Source organism: Ipomoea nil, unplaced genomic scaffold (assembly GCF_001879475.1).
Source record: "Ipomoea nil cultivar Tokyo-kokei standard unplaced genomic scaffold, Asagao_1.1 scaffold1873, whole genome shotgun sequence".
Lineage (NCBI taxonomy): Eukaryota > Viridiplantae > Streptophyta > Magnoliopsida > Solanales > Convolvulaceae > Ipomoea > Ipomoea nil.
Genome location: NW_017618301.1, coordinates 13,498 through 32,051, shown reverse-complemented (window position 1 = coordinate 32,051; position 18,554 = coordinate 13,498). Strand labels below are relative to the sequence as shown.

The following is an 18,554-nucleotide window of genomic DNA, read 5'->3' as shown; positions in this document are numbered from 1 at the left end:
CTTAAAATTTAAGAAACAAAAATAAGAAAGAAAAGTTTTTTTTTTTTTTCAAAAATTAAGAAAGAAAAGTTTAAAACTTTAATTTTTTAAAGTGATGAAGAAACTCACAGGCTGCAACAACTACCTGAGAGTCTACACTGAATAAATTCCATCTTATGATCCAAGCAGGCAAAGGATCACTGGGAGGTAAACCAGTCTAGTTTACCCATAGTTGATAAGCTCAAACCAAAAAACATTGTGATTACCAAGTCAATCACTTAACCAAGTTGGATTGCCCCAAAAGGGCCAAAACTTGAGTTTTAAAACTTGATAAATATGATAAATGTTTGCTTCAAAGACAGAAAACTCAACAATATGATAAACATTTACTGCACAATGTCCAACAAATGATAAAAACTTTGAACTCTTATATGCAGCATGCAAGGCTGCTAAATTGAGATCAAATATATTGCATCATGTACATACACAAAGGAGAATTTGGTGCTAGACAACCAAAATGCTTCAGGATCTATTTTGGCAAAAAAAGATGATACAAATTATTACATACAACTGGTTATCATACCAGAAGGCAGCAATTAGTGCTAGCTAGAGGAGAAGGATCCAATTCAAGCAGAGGACTGGAAGAGTTTCGCGAATCGCAGATTCTGTGCTCATCCCACGAGGCGTAAATATATGTATATATTACCGAGGTTTGAAACAGAAAAGCTTTGGTCTTCTGTTTTAGGCGTGTTTATGAGACTATACAGCTGTTTTTCAGCTTTGAGCCGAGGCTGCAGAGTTGCTGTTTGGAAACGATGTTACACCGCTGCCAACATCTTGGGTCGTTTGCTCTTCGCTGGCATGCCTCACAAACTCTTCCGGGGACATGTGGGACCCGTGACAAGCGCACACAATTTTGATCTGGGTTGCGCTGAACCTGTAAGTGACACCAGATATTGTTTTACCGTTTGGGCCTGAACCGGTTGTTGAAACCCACGGTAGATTTGGATAAGAACCACACCCCCCGAATTTCACATCTGCAGCCAGACCTGGCTTGATTGCTGGAAATTCGGAAGGAAGACCGTCTGGTTTAGGCAGTTCGGACGGGTCTTTTCCCCTGGAGCTTACGTTGCTTCCTCTCACGTTCTCTTCCCCTCGAGTAGACGAACCTTCTTCTGCAGCGTGCTGTTTCCCACTTCCTTTGTCATATTGTGAAAATTCAGATGGCTTGAGCGCAACCACTGGCACTGAAGCTACATCAACACAATAGGCACAAGGAACCTCATTTTAGAGTTATAAGCGAAAAAAGAGAAAAACTATGAATAGCACATTCCAATTTTTTTTTTGGGTGACGAGGGAAACCTGCGGCCACTACCCGAGAGTGTGCACTAGGTAATAGTCGGCAAAGGACCATAAGGAGGTAAACCAGTTTAGGTTGTCCATAGCTGACCGGCTCAAACTAAGAAGGCTGGGACTCGGACTCGGAATGGTTACAAGTTTGTATCCTTAGCCATCTTGGCTGGGGTTACCCCCGATAAGTACCCTTTTTTTTTTTTTTTAATTCTAGGAAATAGTTTCCTACCATTAATGAGTTTTGGATTAAGAATTCATTAGTAATCACAAGAATGAATATATCGGGTGCTACTAAATTTGAGACAAAAGCATATCAAGCTAAATCATTTCCTCCAATTTAAAGCTTTGATGAGTATTCCAACATTTAGCAGGAATTTCATGGATAGTTTACATTATTTCCTTTGATAGTATAATTATATGGTTTCTTCCAGAAAATAGGTTCTGCATATTTCCAGTTTCTATAGATTCCCCAATTTAAAACCCGCATTTGATCCTGTAATCATTCTTTCCGCAACAAAGATTTTAACACAAGCTCCATAACCCATGCCTTTACAAAAAGACACAACAGCATTCTCAACACCCCCTCGATCCCACGGCTCCACCAGAATCAAGAATTAAACAAATTAATTGTGAATTTTCTTGAATCCCACTGCCCACAATTGCATTTTCATTTTCCAAACTTGACAATCTTGAATTATTCTCAATTACTCACCCAATCAATGTATACTTCCAGAATTGTAACTTGCACACCTAACATCTCAAACCGACAAACCAACCTAAATGCCCCAAAAATCCAGTGGGGAATGGGAATCAAAGAAGTAGTGTGGGATTATAGAGGTTTTCACTTTTCAGACTGAGATTAGATTAAGGAAGTGAAGAAAATAGAGTCTAAGGATCAAGAAGAGTTGTGACTATGGAAGAAGTGAGCTGGATTGAAGTAGCAGCAAGAGAAGAGAGAAAAAGAGAAGTAAGGTTATCTTATCGAAAATCCTTAGTATCTATCCCATTGACATTATACTATTGGTACTTAGTAACTATAGGCTTATATATAAAAAGTTCTGTGGGTTAAATTATACCAATTTTTTTTCTCCCGCTCACCTCAACACTCAAAATCACCAAAGACTATTTCTGTTGTTAACTTGTTATCACAGAAACAAAATGGCAATAGCAAAACGAAAACATCAGAAAGAGCAAAAAAGAACCTTGAGTTATCTTCAACCCTTCACTGTGCTTGTCGGGGTTCAAAGGACCTCGGGCATAAGACGGGTGTAATTGTTGACGCTGAAGATGAGAGGCTGGAACACGAGCATTATCTTTGTCCAGTGAGGATAGTTGTACAGGAGAATATCCAAACATCAGTGGCATGTTTGCAGGCATGAGAGGCTGGGTTCCTTGTCGCTCACCACCGGTGGCAGCCATCATTTGCACCATACCGGGGACTGGATAATTTGGTGCACCAACTGTACCACTAGGATTAGTATCTTTCGAAGGTAGAGAGTAAGGCATGTTTACGATGTTTATTGGTTGAGAGAAAGGAACACCGTAAGACATATTCCCAAACTTAACTTCCTTCTCTGAAGAAATCGAAAACCTTCTTTGTCCAGATAGTTCTGCATTTCCAGAATCAGAAACTCCATGAACTTCCTTATTAATCTCGATTTGACCACTACTCCCGACACGTCGCTTGGAGCTATCATCAGGCTGTGAAACTTGTCGTGATGTTGAACCCTCGGCCTCAGAATCAGCCACATCTTCATTGTCTCCAGTCGAGTCATCGTCTGTGTTGATCGAAATGTGTGATGTCCTCGTTTTGTCATGCAAGTCAGAATTATGAGTGTCCCTTTCACGCTTCCTTTTGTGACTTGTCTCTCCAAATAAGCTTTTATGCCTATCACCACCATCTGCTGTCTTTTCTTCTTCAACTTCAATAGACCGACCACTATTTGCACCCCAGAATCCTCCACTATTCAACTTTTTAGCAGCATCTACATTGGCAGCAGTACCGGAAAGGTCATTAAAGAAGCTCCCCTCATTTTTCACCAGATCACCTCTGTGCAACCCGATAACAGAATCATGCTTTTGTGTACCACCGTCAAGAAAATTCTTGAAATCATTGATCAGTTTGCTATCTCTATCACCTTCTTCTGCCCTGAAATTTGAGGAGCTCCCGGTTTTACCTTTCTGTGAGGCAGAACCGCCACCACAAGGTAGGCCCAAGCTCAGGTTGAGACCATTTTCATCCTCCATATTAAAGAAACAGAAAGTATGTAAACGTGATTATATTTCTTCAACTCTTTCCATCTGCACAGCTTTGATGCATAATATTATGTATGGACTATGGAGTAGTTGATAATACTGATTTCTCAAGTTATCTGCAAAGGTAAAGTAACAAAGTTTTCCAATGCTATCATTAGAACAGGCTTTCGATCCGCCAAAAGAGTAAACACTAGACACGAAATAACTTCAGGCAGAGTTACAGACTGACTGATGATACTACTAAATAACATAAAGCATCGAAAGAACAACAATTAGAAATTTGGCAACCTTGAATCTAACACTTAAAATGTTTGTCAGTGAACGCTGCAAACCCATATATATAAGCGTGCTATTAGTCCTTGGCATTGACTTACTGCTATACATAATTAGAGCATAAGAAATGCTATTAGATCCCCTTTCGTTCTTTAAAAGGAGAGAATAGAAATCATAATAGGTATGTCAAAAATGTGATTTTTATCTCAAGGATGGGTATTTAAAGACGAGACTTTTGCAAACTGCCAGGGAGATATAAGGAATATAAGACATTACTTCACCTGCTACTTCAATACAGAAAGACACAACAAAATGTCAATAATCGCAGCGAAATCAACTAAACAGATCTTTTTTCTTAGAATTAATTTCTTATCAATCCCAGCTAATAATCAGCACAGTTCATCAGATTCAAATCCAAAAAACAGAAACTGGAAACTCACAGCCATATCAATCCAAAAATCTCAAGTCTTGATTGAGCAGACAATAAAATAAAATAAAAACTAAAAATCCTTAGGTACAGATCTATCTAAAGACCATCTCGTGATTTAAAAATTCAAGAAATAAAAACAAAAAAGAAAAAATTGAATTCAACAAAACCGATAAAAATTGAATAGAATTCCCAACTTAAACTGATATATTTAAGCTAAAGCTACAGACTTTAAGCTTCTCTGAAACAAAAGGCCAGCATATATAGGGAGAGACAACACACACACAATATATATATAGAGAGAGAGAGAGATAGACCTGATGATGAGAGAAAGATGAAACCCTTGGTGAAGCTAAGAGAGAGAGATGAGAACTGAGCTAGCAAATGTTGGGGCCTGAAACCAGCGGGGTGAGAAAGATCAAAGAGACAAGATGGGTTTTTTTTTATTTTATCTTTTTGGCTTTTTTTTTTCCTTTTATTACACCCCAAAAAAAAAAAAAATCATAATTTATTGAAGGCTTGAAACACGTGGTTCGCATGAACAACCAAAAAAACCAAATGGAGGAGCGTGACGTACATGGACCTAAATCCTAATTCCATAAATCGATAATTCTCATGACTGTTTCTACTTATTTATTGTAATAAATTAAGATATTTATGATTTAATAACTATGTAATAGAGTATTAGAAATGACTCAAAAATAGAGATCTTGTTATAAATTTTTATTTATGGACATTATTATGGTATTAATGCCTTGATTTGTAACAGTCAATCTATATAGATTATGTATATGATGTAAAAGGATATAATGAAATGACTGAATTGCTAATCCTTTTTCCCTGATCTCTCTTGTCTCTATTTCTTACTATTTTTCTTCTGCTTTCCCTTTACACTCTAATGTTGCCAACAATACAACGGTTATGAGCTAACGGCCAATGGGCATCAAAATTCTTAACATATCTGAAGTTTTGGAGTCTAGAATCGAGCGCAAGAAGAAGGTCTGAGCGGCCTAAGAAGATGAACCAATTCAAGATAAATAGAAGAACTCCCAAGCCCATCAAAAGAGATGCGGGGGTCCAAGACAAGGGACCCGGGAGCAAGGACCCGCCCAAGTCCTGGGTCCGAGGCCCAGCCTCTACGACTGGTCCTAGGAGATCACCGTTCTGCCTCGGAGCCCGTCTCTGGGACTGAGGAGGCCGGATTTGACCCAACCCCGCAGCCCACCGTGACTCCGTGAGGGCTTTGACCCGGTCTTGTGGCCACCGTGAAATTAACGGCAAATTATGCTGTGAAATTGTGTCCACCTTGCAAGGTGGACACGGTTCCAAAATTGTTCATAATTATGAATATATAGTTCAAAAATTATGAACATATAGTCTGTAATTATGAATATAGATTCAATAATTGTGAATATGAAGTTCAAAAATTATGAATATATAGCTTTATAATTATGAACATATAGCTTGGTAATTATGAACATAGAGTTCTGTAATTGTGAATATAGGGTTCAATAATTATGAATATGAAGTTCAAAAATTATGAATATATAACTTTATAATTATGAACATATAGTTCAATAATTATGAACATAGAACCGTGTCCACCTTGCAGGGTGGACACAGTTCCATGGCATAATGATTGGAAATTAACTAAATCGGTTGAAATCTAAATTGTCATTGTCTAGTTATTACAAATCATGTTCTTTTTTGTTTTTTCTTTTTTCTTTTTTTAGGAAAAGAGCTTAATTCATTAAGTCAATATCAAGAACATGATCAAGAAAAGGAGGAGGGACATTCAACCACTCCTCGCAACCTGACTCAAAAACGACTTCCCGAGCAATAAGGTGGGTGGCGCAATTCGCAGATCGCTTGACAAACCGGAAATCAACATCAATAATCAACGATGCTACTTCTTTAATGTCTCTTACTATTAATCCAAAAGCAGAAAAAATGAAGGACTATAAATAGCGTTAAAAAGTAATTGCGAGTCTGTTTCCACATCAACTTCACCCATTCCTGTATTTTTGAACCAACTCAAGGCGGCTTCCCTCATGCTAATAGCTTCAGCCTCTTTCACGTCATAGATACCCTACAAACACACATTCTTCGCAGCAAGAAATATGCCATTATCATCCCGAAGGACCCATCCAAGTCCCATAGTATTACTAGCTTGGTTGATGGCAACATCAATATTCAGCTTTAATCTCCCTCTTTGCGGTTTTGACCACCGTTCATCATGACTAGGTACACTAGGAGCTTAAGTGGTTTCATTCGCTGCATGCCAATTTTCCAGGAACAAGAGGGTGTGGCGCAACATCAAATTTAGATCAAAGGCAACCCCTTGCCATACACTCTGATTGCATCATGCATCAAACCCATTAACCGTCTATAGCTAGACTTCACAGTGTATTCCCCTTTATGTTCCCAATGCCAGACCCATGAATTAGTAGGCTTGCGAAAACTAATTGGAATTTTCATAATTAACTCAGCATCGCGGGCATTAAAAATATCTTTAACACAATCACTATCTCATGACGTACCTTGCTCGTTTAGTAGCGAAGCCACGGGAGCGTTGAAGATTGTCTCATGTAACTCAGTTTGTACCTAAGGATCTTGATCAGCTGGCAACCAAGGCTCTTTTCCAATTAGAGTATCAATGTCGTTACCGATTGCACGACTACAGCCATCCGTTAACAAATTCTGCACTGCCAGCATCCCACGCCAAATATAGGACGGATTACTACCTTCCTTGGCCTCAAAAAAATTTGACCGCGGGTAGTAACGGGCCTTATACACTCTAGCAACAAGGGAAGAGGGATTCTTAACAAGGCGCCAGGCTTGTTTTCCCAAAAGTGCTAAGTTCATCTCGCGTAATCTTTGAAAGACCATACCTCCCGTCAATTCTGACTTTGCACTGTTCTTTTTTTTTTAGAAAATCCCGATTATAGGTTCGGCCCCAACGACCAATATCTTGTCCGAGACATTCAATACGATGAAGTACATCAAACCCAACTGTCCGATCCCAGCTTTGGCAAACAATCTCCCTACACCTGTCCTCTCGCAGCCACATATTGTCAAAACAGAACCGCTTACATCCCCGAACACGAGTCACAAGCACTAACGTTAGAAGGAGTGGGAGGTGATCACTATTGGGACATAATAAAGAAGTTGCCTTTGCTCCCTCAAATAGATTTAGCCATGTATCATTTGTTAAAATTCTATCAAACTTCTCCTCAATCATACTAGCAGTACCCCTTGACCGCTCCCACGTGAACTGATGCCAGTCAAATCATGTTCTATTCTTACAAAATCCTCGTAGTATTCTTACATTAATCCACTTAATATTACTACAATTATCTCTTTTTACTATTCAAACCTCATAATTTATACGGATTTAGGTTAGTTCTATCACTATGTAATTTATTTTTATTTTTTTCATTTAAGCTATTTGTATGTTTGTATTTTGGTAACATAAGTCCCTGGTTAAACAACATGATGGCATTTACAAATGGTCTTGAAGTATGTCACCTTGAAGAAATTTCGTTACAAAAATAGAAATATAAACAATTATTTGTTACAAAAATACCAGAAAAATAAATACAAAATTATCTACTAAATTCCAGAAAGTGATCAAGAATCACTCCGGGAAGCCTAGCCTAGTAATTTAGCAAGTTCATCTACTCTCAGCCCAGAATTTAAATTGTCTTCTCTACTACCTTTCACTATCCTATCTTTTCTCAAAACTTTCCTCTCAGTTACCCTCTGAACCAAAACTATACCCTTTTCTTTCTCTTTCTTTGGTCCAAGAATGGGTTTTGTTCTTTCTTTGGCCTCTAAATCACCAGTTTCTTGCTTGCTGGTAGGCTGATCTGCCAATTTTTTGTGTGGATATCTAAACACAGGCCCAGGAGGTGCAGACATGGCTAGATCAACTGCCCTTTTATATACAATGTCAGCATCCAAACAAGAATCATCTAAAATAAGTGCGCTCCCACTTTCAATAGCCTGGTCCCGAAGTAGTAAAACGCCCTCCGTCCAAGGTTTGTTCGTGCTCACCGGGTTGTTGCTATCGTTTGGCGTTTCTGATTCAGCTTGCTGCTTCTCCTCGTTCAATGGGGCCCGAGATAGAGCTTCTGATTGCTGCTCGTCATCACTAGTGATTCCCATCTCTTCCTCCTCGGGCAGAAGTGAGCTCTCAAGTATTCTCTCGTTTTCACTAACACGCTCCAAAGTTGAAGCCGCCACAGATGTTATAACGTTTGATTCAGACTTGTGATCCTCGAGTTCTTCTGCTTTCCCATCATCACTTCTACCTATTTTTGCATCCTCACTGCCCGTCAAAGAGGTACTTTCACTCGGATGGTCGGAGCTTGTGTCTGTAACCGATAAGCTGGGAATACAAGATGGCGATGAAGATTCTTGGCCCTCCAAAACTGCATTATTAGCTACAGTTTCCATTCCTCTATTTGGTTTGTCTTTGACTTCAGGTATAGAGGATTTCCACTCTCGTCCCCTCCACATGAGTATGTGTTCTTGCTCAAACGAGATTAAAACACATGGAATAAGATCCTGCATTTCAAGCAACAAGCAACAAGCAACTTTATACAAATGACATTACATACTTGTTCATATAGCTATAATAACTCAGAGTATAACATAGACAATACTGCAGATTACTATACCATAAGTTTTGCACCTATCTTCCGGTAGTCACTTGGGTTCAATCCTTGGCAGTTGATTCGAACCAGTTCGCAAGCATCAAATGCTTCTCTTACATTCTTTGCAAGAGTACAATATACACCGTTTTTTGCTGCAAAACGCAACATTTTACATTAAAATAGAGATCAGTATACTATTTCATCACTCCATTTTGTAAGTCGGAGAAACAAATGTCAGCATACCAAGCTTGCAAATTGGCAATAAACTGCGTCCCTTTTTACGCATTTCAGTCACCTCCTCTAATGTCAGACCTTCAGGGACTCGTTGTACTAACTTAGGGTATACAGGAGTAACGGGACGCCACAACATAAGAGGGAACCGCGGGCGTGTTCTGTAGTTGTAGTTTCGACCACGGAAAAGGTAAATCACACCACCTTTATTGTATATGATCTTGCCACCCGTCTTTTCCTGTTATTTAACATTTCACTTTCTTAGAAGCACAAGAAAAACTGTAAATATAACTCTAGATACCATCCTATATTTTGTCTTTCTTTCTCGTAACTTGTAAGAAATAAAATTATCCTCAAGATCAAGACTCAGCCTTAGCTGATACTTGAGGAACTAAGTTATGGAGTTATGGTGACCTTCGATTCATACCAAAAAATATTACACCCAAAAAAAAAAAAAGCAGAGTTGTCGCAATTATATAATTTCAAAGACAAACCTCCAGTTTTTCTCGCACATTATCCATGTCTACGGTACAAACCCCCTTGCATTTTATTTTGCACACCCTCCTTCGCTTCCAATGAGCGTGGATATTCTCTAACATGTTATGGGTCAGGCCATCTCTTCCTGGAAAAAGAAACGGTAGGCATCAAAATACAACCATAAATATGAACTTTTGCTCATTGGTGCCATTCAGTCATAAAGAAAAATAGAAAATTTCACTACAAGTACAATTTTTTGAAAATTCCATCACCTCTTGATGTAAAATCCACATACTAGATGACATTATATCTACATTTATACTTTGGGTTTCAAATTTCAAATTCAACAAATAAGGCAAGTCAATGATCCACTCATCCAACATATATGTAAAAACAATTAACAAGAAAACTATACAAATGAAGCACCACATATAAAAATGGCCTTTGTATCAAGTCACATACCCATATTCAGTTGTCGTTGTGTTTTATTGCAGCTACTAATGAGTTCCTCAATTTCCTCCTTGCTCAAAGGCTCCCCCAAAATATCTTCTCTGGACTTCACATACTTTGGTCCAGACCCTGCCAAGAAAGGACCCGGAGCTTGGACCGGCTTCACTCCCTTCTTATGGGGCGGTGGCAGCTTAAACGAATCAAATTCCGGCAACTTCTTCTTGCTCGGAGGAAGGGGCTTTCGCCCGGTCCATGGCCTTGCCATAGTTTGAGGCTCAAATGGCATTACCAATGGCTCCCTGAGCTTCAAAGGTTTCACCTTTGGTGTCTCAGTGTAACTATACTGGTACACAAATGGAGCTTCAGGGAATTCATACGTGATACCATTTTCATCGACGTTGATATTAGTACTACACTCTTGGGATTCATCTTCGACCTTATCCCCATCATTGTCACTATAGATATTCGATTTATCGCCCCTTTTTGGGATCTTTCTGAGCCGAACAACCGGCTGAAAGGCCGGGTGTGAAGGCTCGGGATTCTTGGGAGGTTTCGAGTATTTCGATTTCTTACCCGGAATTGAAGGCTTGGAGGGAGCAGATGGGGTTCCGATGGATTTGAAGGCGTCGGAGACGGGGGAAGGAGGGGCAGGATTGTAATTACTGATGATGTTGAAGGCGGCGTTGTGCCGCTTCTGGAAGCGGATTTCGTCTTCGATTTCCTTCTGGGTGCGCTCCTGCCGGTTGAACTTCTCGGCGTTAGCGTTGTTCCACCTCGAAAAGCCCACGGCGGTGTCGGGGCGGCGGTGGTGGTGGGGGGATGGAAGTGGTGGCGCGAAAATTGGGAATGAGATTAGGGTTTTAGCAACCATTTCCATTTCCGGATGGGGATTTTGGGGGTTTGGATATTTATGGCTCCATTAGAGAACCAATTTTTGGACGACAGGCAGCCGTTCGCTTTGAACTTGAAGAGTACTGTGGTTAACTGATAACTGATAAAGACAATGCCTTTTTTTTTTTTTTTTTTTTTTTTTTTATGTAACAATTAATTTAACCAAATATGTTTGTACAAATAACTTCATTATGTAATAAAAATGGTGTTTATTATCCTTCATTTTTTAAAATTCTTTAAAATAGAGTTGTCAATCCTTAAAAAAAATAATACTCCGTATTTATTTAAAAAATTTGTAATAGAAGCCAAGGAACATGTGAAACATTTATTAGGAACTCCACAATAATGGCTAACAAAAGATGACATGTCTCAATATTCTCTATTGAATATTTCTTATGCTTATAACTTATTAGAAGAAGCATCAATGGATTCTCAAGGTGAAACACATACAAACATGCACACATATATATGGATTTGAACAAATTACTAATTCTCTTGTCTGTATAGCAAGACAATGAGCTTGTTTGGCCATCAGCGGTTAGTGGTTAGCGGTAGCGGATTGTATTAGCGGTTAACGAATAGCGGATTATGTTAGCAGGTTTGACCAGCGGATTGTATCATCGGCTTGTAAAAAAATATTTGGTAAAATTAGCGATTTAGATTGGCGATTAACATGTAAAATGACTAAAATGGTATACATATAATAATAATAATAATAATAATAATAATAATAATAATAATAATAATAATAATGATAATAATAATAATAATAAAATAAATAAATAAATAAAATAAAAAGATGTGGGATTGTCCCACATCGAAAGTCAAATTAAAAAAGGGAGCTCAACGCCCCTTCAATTTTAATGTTAATTTCTTGCTCAGGCTTCGTAATAAATAGTTTAATTTTTTTTTTTTAATATAAGTAAGGTGGAGGGTGTTTTGGGGAAGGAAAGTTCCTTTCCCAAAACGTCAACCCAACACGCTGCTATATGTAGCGTGTTGAATTTCAGCGGTTTGGAGCAATCCGTTGCTCCAAACCGCTGTTAACCAAACAATGACTTTGGCGCTTTTACCATGGTCAAAACTCCAAAGTCAGCGAATCCGTCAAAATTTGGCTGATCCGCTACTAACCAAACATGGCCAATATGTTTGAGATTTATGTGTTTGACTTCTATCAAATGGACTTCAATATATCCTTCTAGATGATATTATGAGTGTTCCTCATATAAGAAGATTGATTATTTTGTGCACTTAGCATATTTTATGAATCATACCATCATTCTATTTTTTTTTAAAAAAAAAAAAAAAAACTTATTAAGGCCCTGTTTGGTGAATGGCTGTTAGCTGATAGTTGTTAGTTGTTAGTTGTTAGCTGATTGTGTTAATTATAGGGTATAACTAGTTGATAACATTATATTAATTATATGGTATAACTAGTTGATAACATTAGCTGTTGTAGAAAAGTGTTTGGCAAATTAGCTATTAGCTGATAGCTGTTTGGTATGGTTTATTTTCTAAAAAGCTAATTGAAAAAGTTGCTTGGAGTAGCTTTTTGAATTCTAGCATTTTGGAGTTGCAAAAATCCAACTAACCAAACACTTATATTGATATTTTAACTAAATCAAACAATTAATAGTGATCAAAAAAGACAAAATTGTCCTATAAGTCAAGTTTTTACCAAACAGGGCCTAAATAATTTTTTAACATCATATTTTTAAATATTTTAGAATATATACATAAGAATTTCAAATATCACTAAAACAAAGCCAAATCAATTACAGAATATTATTGTATATGCTGGGTAGTAGTAAGCATTTTCAGAACTACAGAGGCCAAAGTATAATTATAAAGAAACTTGAGCGATGGAGCACGGGGTTGTGCTTCTGAGCCTTCAAGTCTTCAACCATAAACCCCCTTTTCATTTCTTGCTCAGGAGATGTTCATCAACCTTGCAATTTGCCAACAATCAAAGCTGGACAATGTTGGGTCTTCATTGTTTTTGCTAAGCTCCATTCCGATTTCCCAGGTACTTCTTTGCATTTAGTTCACACAGATTAAAGCTGCAATTTTTCTTACTTTTACCCACTTTGTTGTCAACTAAAAGTAGGATGTAAAAGATTTGATCTTTAACTGAAGAAATGTAAATGGGGATCTTTTAGTGAAGCTACTGTTGCTTAGTTTTGTGATGGGTGCAAAAATTTGATCTTTAACTGAAGAAAGTTCTTTCCAAAAAAAAAAAAAAAGAGTATCTCTTAGGACAGAGTTCTGTGGGCTTAGGATTAGTCAGGCATAAGCTGGAACCTAATGTATCCAAAGAAAAATGTACATAAGTATGAATATGTAGTTTATGAGTCAAAAGAGGGGTTTGCAACCTGGAGTACCCTGATCTAATATCAAAGTTTTGGTGAAATCAGAAGTATCATATCAGTGGCTCCTGTTCTTTGACACTTTTGCATCTTACATAAGTCTCTTTACGAGCCGATTCATTGAATCATTGCTTTGGTTATTTTGAGGTTTGCAGTTTTAATCTCTAAATGCTTAAATGTTTTGCTGACTGTGTAACTATTTTATGGAACAGGCCAGTGTTTTGGTTCAGGATATGGGATAAGTTGTAAGACGAGTCATTTAGGTTTTTTCTTGTTATGGGAATCAGACACCACTTTCAACTATTATTCCGACCCCACTGGTTTAAATTGCTTTTCATAGTTATCATTGTAATTGCTGCAACATTTCTACTCCAATTGCTCATGTTTCCATTTGAAAACTACACACTGTTTTTATCAGCATCAAATGCGGGCACGAGCCCTTTGATCATTACGAACCCCACTTTTTCAAAGGCTTTGAACTCAACAAGCACTCATGTTCTACGTGGTATGATAGATGATACTTCTGTTTCCAGTTTGGATGGAGAATTATCCGCTGAGAAGGAACCAAAAGCAATAGACGTAAAAAATGAATTTTCATTAACCGAGTTGAGTTGGATGAACGCTTCTCTTGAGATAGTAAATGACAGAAATGTACTTCCCGGGATCATATCAGAGGGCAATTTGTTCCCAAATAGAAGTCCAGAAATCAGGGACTTTACGAGCAAAATTTTTCATTCTAGTCCAGAAAAGCACACAGATTTGGGGTTCAATCTGGTAGATGGGGTTAAGAAAGACACAATTAGTGTTAACCAGAAAATCATTTATGATACAAATTCTACCAGAGGCACTGACTCGAAAGAAAGTAGTCTAATGTATCAAGCCATGAACAACAGTTCTTCAGTTACATTGCCTGGAGTTACCATCTTACCTGCTGATGAGCGGCAAATGAAATATGAGCCTACTGGAGATTTCAAACCGAAACTAATTGCTTCAGGTTTTCCAAATGATCTTTCAAAGATGGCTCATAACTCTACATCAAAGAAAGGGGAAAGAACGCCAATATCAATCTCCCTTATGAATAGTTTGCTGTTGCGGAATTCTGAATATGTCAATTCAATGGTATGACTTGAAAATTTGGACTCTCATGATAATGTTTTAATAGACTTTTGATTAATCCCTTTGGTTATAGAGGGCACGACGGCATTCTATGCCAGAACGGGAACTTCAAAAGGCAAGGTTTCAGATTGAAAATGCTATAATTGTAAGGAATGTTCCTGAAGTTCACATGTCTATTTTTCGAAATTATTCTACATTTAGAAGGTAACTAGCATAATTATTAGTTCCCAATTTCTCATATTGTCTTGATATTGCTTTCTAAATAGCTTTTTACTATAATATGGATGGTGTTATATGTGCATCTCTGAAGCAGTCGTGCTGGCAAAATGGATTCAAACATTTTTGTTTTCCAAAAAGGTTAATCTCTGCGATCTTGATGGCAGGAGTTATGAACTGATGGAACACATGTTAAAAGTTTATATCTATAGAGAAGGGGAAAAGCCGATATTCCACCAGCCATATTTAAGAGGAATTTATGCTTCTGAAGGGTGGTTTATGAAACTGATGGAGGTAAATAAGCAATTTGTTGTGAGGGATCCCAAGAAGGCTCACTTGTTTTATTTACCTTTTAGCTCACTAAAGCTGAGGGATTCACTTCGGGGCCAAAAGCGTTTCAGTCAGAAACGTATAGAATATCTTCTAAGCGATTACATCAACTTAATTGCAAGAAAACATCGCTTTTGGAACAGAACCAAAGGAGCTGATCATTTTCTTGTCGCTTGCCATGATTGGGTATGCCCTTCTATGCCTTGAACTATTATGTTATTATAGATAATATATTCGTTTTGGTTATTGCCCGATCCATCATATTTTTCTCATTTTCAAGAAATGCAAACTAAAAACAAAACTTCATATATAAACACATTTTCAGGCACCCAAATTCACAAGGAAGGGTATGGATACATGTATTAGAGCTCTTTGTAACACCAATATTGCCAGTGGCTTCCAGATCGGGAAGGATGTCTCTTTGCCAGTGACCTATGTTCGTTCAGCTGAGAATCCTCTAAAAGATCTCGGAGGAAATCTACCTTCAGAGAGATCTATATTGGCTTTCTTTGCCGGAGGCATGCATGGTTATCTCCGTCCCATCTTACTTCAACACTGGAGCAATAAAGTACCTGACATGAAGATCTTTGGGCCAATGCCTCGGGATATTGAAAGTAAAGAACGATACAGGGAGTTCATGAGAGGCAGCCGGTTTTGCATATGTGCTAGGGGGTATGAAGTCCATACACCCCGAGTGGTGGAGTCCATACACTACGGGTGCATACCAGTTATCATATCAGACAACTATGTACCCCCGTTCTTTGAGGTTTTAAATTGGGAAACTTTTTCTGTGTTTATTCTAGAGAAAGATGTCCCGAACCTAAGGAACATACTGCTCTCAATCCCTGAAGAGCGATACATGGTGATGCAGCGTAGACTAAAGATTGTGCAACGGTACTTTCTTTGGCACAAAAACCCTGTGAGGTACGACTTATTTCATATGCTCCTGCACTCAATTTGGTACAACAGAGTTTTTCAGGTAAAACCTCGATAAGGGTACGAGGCATTGGAATTTGGAACAACGAGAAATTTCCATACAGACAACGAGAACATTGTGAAGTGTACCAAGTGTTCTTGAAGAATCACTTGTTTCAGAATCCGTTGAAAATTATGGCAATATGTTGGCTTAACCTGGAGCTGGCAGATATGATGCCCAACAGATCAAGATTTGTTTATCCATTTGGCATGCTACTCAGCTTCAATTGAAGACAAGCATAATATTGTGATGTCCTTACAGCTTCTTTGTATATAACCTAGTTCTTCAAAAATCTATGTTGCTCTTTTGTATTTTCATGTAGCAGGGGTCCCCCAAACTCCACTTCTTTTAGCTGGGTACACCCGACCTTGTGACCTTAATTGCCAAGGGATCACAAAGAGGTAAATCAATCTAAGTTATCTATAGCTGATTGGGTTCAAACCAGAAGGTCAATAGGTCGCTCCCGCTGAGAGTCGAACTTGTAACCTTTTGGTTTCTAAGTTAACCGTCTAACCAATTTGGCTGGGGTTATCCTCACATGACTTGAAAGTTGAAGGACCCTTGTGTGGGTTAGACCAAGAGGGTGTTAGCAAAATTGCACACATGATTTTCTAATACGAGAATCATGTTCTACCATCTGATCTAGCCTTCACTTTCGGGGTTGAGTCGGTTGTTTTTAAGCCTCATTAATTACTGTGGTTCCATAAAGCATAGTAGAAATGGTGAGCAATAAAGTGTAGAAAAGTGGGAAAAGATTGAATGAGGAATACTTGGCAGTGGCAGCCAAACCTGGCCTAATGTAGAAGGGAATAATGCTTCTGATCTTTAAGATAGGCTGATAAAGTTTATCGCTATCTTTGATTTTAATGCCTTCTGGCCAGTTCTGAGTTGTTTGACCATAAATTTATACACAAATTCTGTACAGATGAGTATACCATACAGACTTCCTTTGGTAATCAATGAAATTTTTTGGATTGTTATTCCTTCCTCAAAAAGATGCAAGTCCACTGGAGGAGCTAGTGATCAATGTATTAATTAGGATGTGAAATCCTAGTCTGATGGTTTCCAAAATACTCATGTTTGTGTCCCAACACTAGTTAATCATATGAAAACAATAGTTTTAGGAATAATTTTATTATTAATCAATCCATGATGCTTGAAGTACAGAAAGATGTATATATATAAGATTATAAGTGCAGGTGTAGGGTGGGGATACCTCCTCCTGCACCCGGCCCCCGTCTATATACTCGTGTGGGTATACAAAATTCCCTCTATTCCTGCACACATAACCTAAATATGTGGGCGCGTATTTTAAAACCCATAGGGGCAGGAATGCTTCAAAAACATAGGGTATGAGTAAAATTGTCATCCCTAATTCGCACAGATTTAACTCAGTGGTTTAGTGGGAGAAGAATTAAACAATACAATGATTCAATGAAACAAATAAAGGAGGCAAATGCCAATTCTTCACAGAGGGTATAAAGTTTAAATTAAGCATGATTTCAAATGATTTGGCGGGTAAATTTTAGTTTTGGTAGTGATGAAGTTAAATAATCAGCCAAGGGAAGGGCACCTCACCTTAAACTTTGTGCATTATATTTCACTTTAAATTAATAATTAATAATAATAAATCATAGTACAATCAATTCATTTGCTTGCAATTAATAAATACGATTCATTATTAATTTTACAAAGCTTAAATGTGAAATCTTATTTAAACAAAATTAAATTTCTTATACTAGGACTACAATATATTACTAACAAGTCATACATCACTTATTGTTCTTCTACAGTGATACATTGGGGCACTTTACAATACTATTTCCTAGTAACTTGAGTTGACTAAACCCACCAAAGTAGGTTTAAATGTTTAATTAGTAAATTTTTTTTTTTAAAAAAAATTATGAAAAAGCTTACTGTGTCAATAGACACCAGTGCCAATACAATTATGCATAAATTTTTTGTTGCATTAAGTATTATCAAACCGGTACTAATAGTATTAAATACAATCATATATTTATATATATTTGTACTCTATACAATTGGTACTGGTATTGATTAATATCGTACAATTGTATTAATTGCCCTCAGGGCATTGGTCTACTAAATGAAAAGTCTCACTAAATTGTTCTTTATCTGCATATTTACTTCATAAGTTCTGGACGGGTTCATGAGGTTCAAGATATAATTCGACGGAAAATAAATAATAAAATCTAATATATTATTAAACAACCCAAATTACACCCCCTCCCCCCCCCCCCAAAAAAAATCTAGGAAGTTGTAGTATTATACCATGAGTAACCCACACGTCCAACATCGTTGGATTGACTACATATACATATATTGGGATTAGAATCCCTACCACCCACCCTGGATTACCTTAACTTGCTCGACCTAAGAACAAATATATATATATATATATATATATATATATATATATATATATATATATATATATATATATATATATATATATATTTTGAAAACACCTAAGAACAAATATAATAATTCAATCTGTTAATGTAGCTGGTATTTCATAACAGATCTCTGAGGCT

The 18,554-nt window shown here is 37.5% G+C and overlaps 3 protein-coding genes across 7 annotated transcripts; 1 reads left to right on the top strand and 2 right to left on the bottom strand.

Annotated features, from left to right (window-relative positions):
• Positions 1 to 386: 386 nt before the first annotated feature.
• On the bottom strand, positions 387 to 4,770 carry LOC109193386 (ninja-family protein mc410). Its single transcript, XM_019344240.1, has 3 exons — positions 4,606 to 4,770; positions 2,535 to 3,704; positions 387 to 1,232 (listed from the first exon to the last, which is right to left on the bottom strand). Exons 2-3 carry the CDS (start codon positions 3,577 to 3,579, stop codon positions 754 to 756), a joined length of 1,524 nt encoding a protein of 507 aa, XP_019199785.1. The 5' UTR covers positions 3,580 to 3,704; positions 4,606 to 4,770; the 3' UTR covers positions 387 to 753.
• A 3,027-nt stretch (positions 4,771 to 7,797) lies between these two features.
• Positions 7,798 to 11,086, bottom strand: LOC109193389 (CRS2-associated factor 1, chloroplastic). 2 transcript variants are annotated; one of them, XM_019344245.1, is made up of 6 exons: positions 10,117 to 11,086; positions 9,672 to 9,799; positions 9,190 to 9,415; positions 8,971 to 9,098; positions 8,406 to 8,857; positions 7,798 to 8,360 (listed from the first exon to the last, which is right to left on the bottom strand). In XM_019344245.1, the coding sequence occupies exons 1-6, from the start codon at positions 10,979 to 10,981 to the stop codon at positions 7,940 to 7,942; spliced, it is 2,220 nt and encodes a 739-aa protein (XP_019199790.1). In that variant the 5' UTR covers positions 10,982 to 11,086; the 3' UTR covers positions 7,798 to 7,939. The 2 variants fall into 2 exon arrangements, with proteins under 2 accessions (XP_019199790.1, XP_019199789.1); XM_019344244.1 differs by having other exon boundaries at positions 7,798 to 8,857.
• Positions 11,087 to 12,873: 1,787 nt separating this feature from the next.
• On the top strand, positions 12,874 to 16,310 carry LOC109193380 (probable glycosyltransferase At3g07620). 4 transcript variants are annotated; one of them, XM_019344235.1, is made up of 6 exons: positions 12,874 to 13,021; positions 13,574 to 14,066; positions 14,109 to 14,480; positions 14,551 to 14,681; positions 14,861 to 15,209; positions 15,349 to 16,310. In XM_019344235.1, the coding sequence occupies exons 2-6, from the start codon at positions 13,638 to 13,640 to the stop codon at positions 16,015 to 16,017; spliced, it is 1,950 nt and encodes a 649-aa protein (XP_019199780.1). In that variant the 5' UTR covers positions 12,874 to 13,021; positions 13,574 to 13,637; the 3' UTR covers positions 16,018 to 16,310. The 4 variants fall into 4 exon arrangements, with proteins under 4 accessions (XP_019199780.1, XP_019199781.1, XP_019199778.1 ...); XM_019344236.1 differs by having other exon boundaries at positions 13,574 to 14,219; positions 14,280 to 14,480; XM_019344234.1 differs by having other exon boundaries at positions 12,892 to 13,021; positions 13,574 to 13,868; positions 13,899 to 14,480.
• Positions 16,311 to 18,554: the final 2,244 nt, after the last annotated feature.

Excerpts from the sequence above, each read along its gene's own strand:
- LOC109193386 (XM_019344240.1), bottom strand. The coding sequence starts at position 3,579 with ATGGAGGATGAAAATGGTCTCAACCTGAGCTTGGGCCTACCTTGTGGT. Across the intron at positions 1,233-2,534 it reads AGGGTTGAAGATAACTCAAG|CTTCAGTGCCAGTGGTTGCG; the intron begins GTTCTTTTTTGC and ends GTGTTGATGTAG.
- LOC109193389 (XM_019344244.1), bottom strand. The coding sequence starts at position 10,981 with ATGGAAATGGTTGCTAAAACCCTAATCTCATTCCCAATTTTCGCGCCA. Across the intron at positions 9,099-9,189 it reads ATTGCCAATTTGCAAGCTTG|CAAAAAACGGTGTATATTGT; the intron begins GTATGCTGACAT and ends TGCGTTTTGCAG. Across the intron at positions 8,858-8,970 it reads AGATAGGTGCAAAACTTATG|GATCTTATTCCATGTGTTTT; the intron begins GTATAGTAATCT and ends CTTGAAATGCAG.
- LOC109193380 (XM_019344233.1), top strand. The coding sequence starts at position 13,638 with ATGGGAATCAGACACCACTTTCAACTATTATTCCGACCCCACTGGTTT. Across the intron at positions 14,481-14,550 it reads CTGAATATGTCAATTCAATG|AGGGCACGACGGCATTCTAT; the intron begins GTATGACTTGAA and ends CTTTGGTTATAG. Across the intron at positions 14,682-14,860 it reads AATTATTCTACATTTAGAAG|GAGTTATGAACTGATGGAAC; the intron begins GTAACTAGCATA and ends TCTTGATGGCAG.